The sequence below is a fragment of the Trichinella spiralis genome (assembly GCF_000181795.1).
Source record: "Trichinella spiralis strain ISS 195 chromosome Unknown Scfld5438, whole genome shotgun sequence".
In the NCBI taxonomy this organism is placed as follows: Eukaryota; Metazoa; Nematoda; class Enoplea; order Trichinellida; family Trichinellidae; genus Trichinella; species Trichinella spiralis.
In genome coordinates, this window is record NW_003532377.1 from 1 (window position 1) to 1,001 (window position 1,001).

Here is a 1,001-nt window from a genome sequence, read left to right on the forward strand (position 1 = left end):
TTGGTAATATTACTGGTTCATCAGCAATTGTAGAACTTCCTTTATTATAGTGAGTTGCGGTATTTCATATTTTAGAATATTTCGTTTTACATTATTTTCATTTCAAATTACACATTGATTTATAATCTTTTCTCTTATAAAGTAATATTCTTAAGTTGGATTACAATGCACATAGCATTTTCACTGAAATTCAGTTAAAATGTATTTGAAATAAATGTTCACTTTGGAAAAGTATAATTTATATAGTTGATAAATGAAAATAACATTGGAAAAATACGTCTGATTTTCTTCATCAATTAGTGTAATCTTTTTAGAAGCATTGATGTATTTGTGTTTGGGTCAGGGCGTTTTGTAATTTTTGAATTTTATAGGTGAACTCAGAATGTGGGGAAGAGGCAATTGAGAGTCTTGCACTTGTATATAAACCCGTACAACAGGACTCTAAACGCGTTCTTGGCATTGCCTGTCAGGGAGCAATTGTGCCAGGAAGACATCAAAACTATACTGACACCGTTTTAGTATCATCATATTGCATTGTGGAGGAGTAATTGGCTTTTTATAATATTCATCCACTTATTACTAAACGTAACTATGTATTGATATTTCAGTCCACAGGAAGGTTATGTTGTCAGTGTTGGTTCTCCTGATCCTCATGGAGATCTTCAATCAAGTGCACAACAATTCAGGGCGCAACGTATTTTAAATTTTCCATTTGAGCAACATCCAGTTGGAATTTTGAAAACTCCACAACCTATCGTGTACAGTGATTCAGTTAAACCTATGTGCATAGCAGAGGCTCCATTACCAGATGAGCACGTATGCATACTGGGGAGTTGTAACAAAAGGAGGGTTTTAATGACATTGCGTCATGTGCAAATGTTATATGAAAGTGATTGTCAAGAACTTGCGCAAGGCTTGAGTTCATACTTGTGTGCAAAAGTGAAAGAAATTGATGCAGAAGTAGGTGAAACTTTTGGCCTGGACCCATCATTGGTAAGATG

At 34.6% G+C, this 1,001-nt stretch overlaps 1 protein-coding gene across 1 annotated transcript; it reads left to right on the plus strand.

Annotated features, from left to right (window-relative positions):
• Positions 1-371: 371 nt before the first annotated feature.
• Positions 372-993, plus strand: Tsp_14624 (conserved hypothetical protein; the record flags this gene model as incomplete). The annotated part of the gene is made up of 2 exons (XM_003366767.1): positions 372-544; positions 609-993. Coding segments are annotated over 2 exons (558 nt in total), but the record flags the coding sequence as incomplete, so codon positions are not given.
• Positions 994-1,001: the final 8 nt, after the last annotated feature.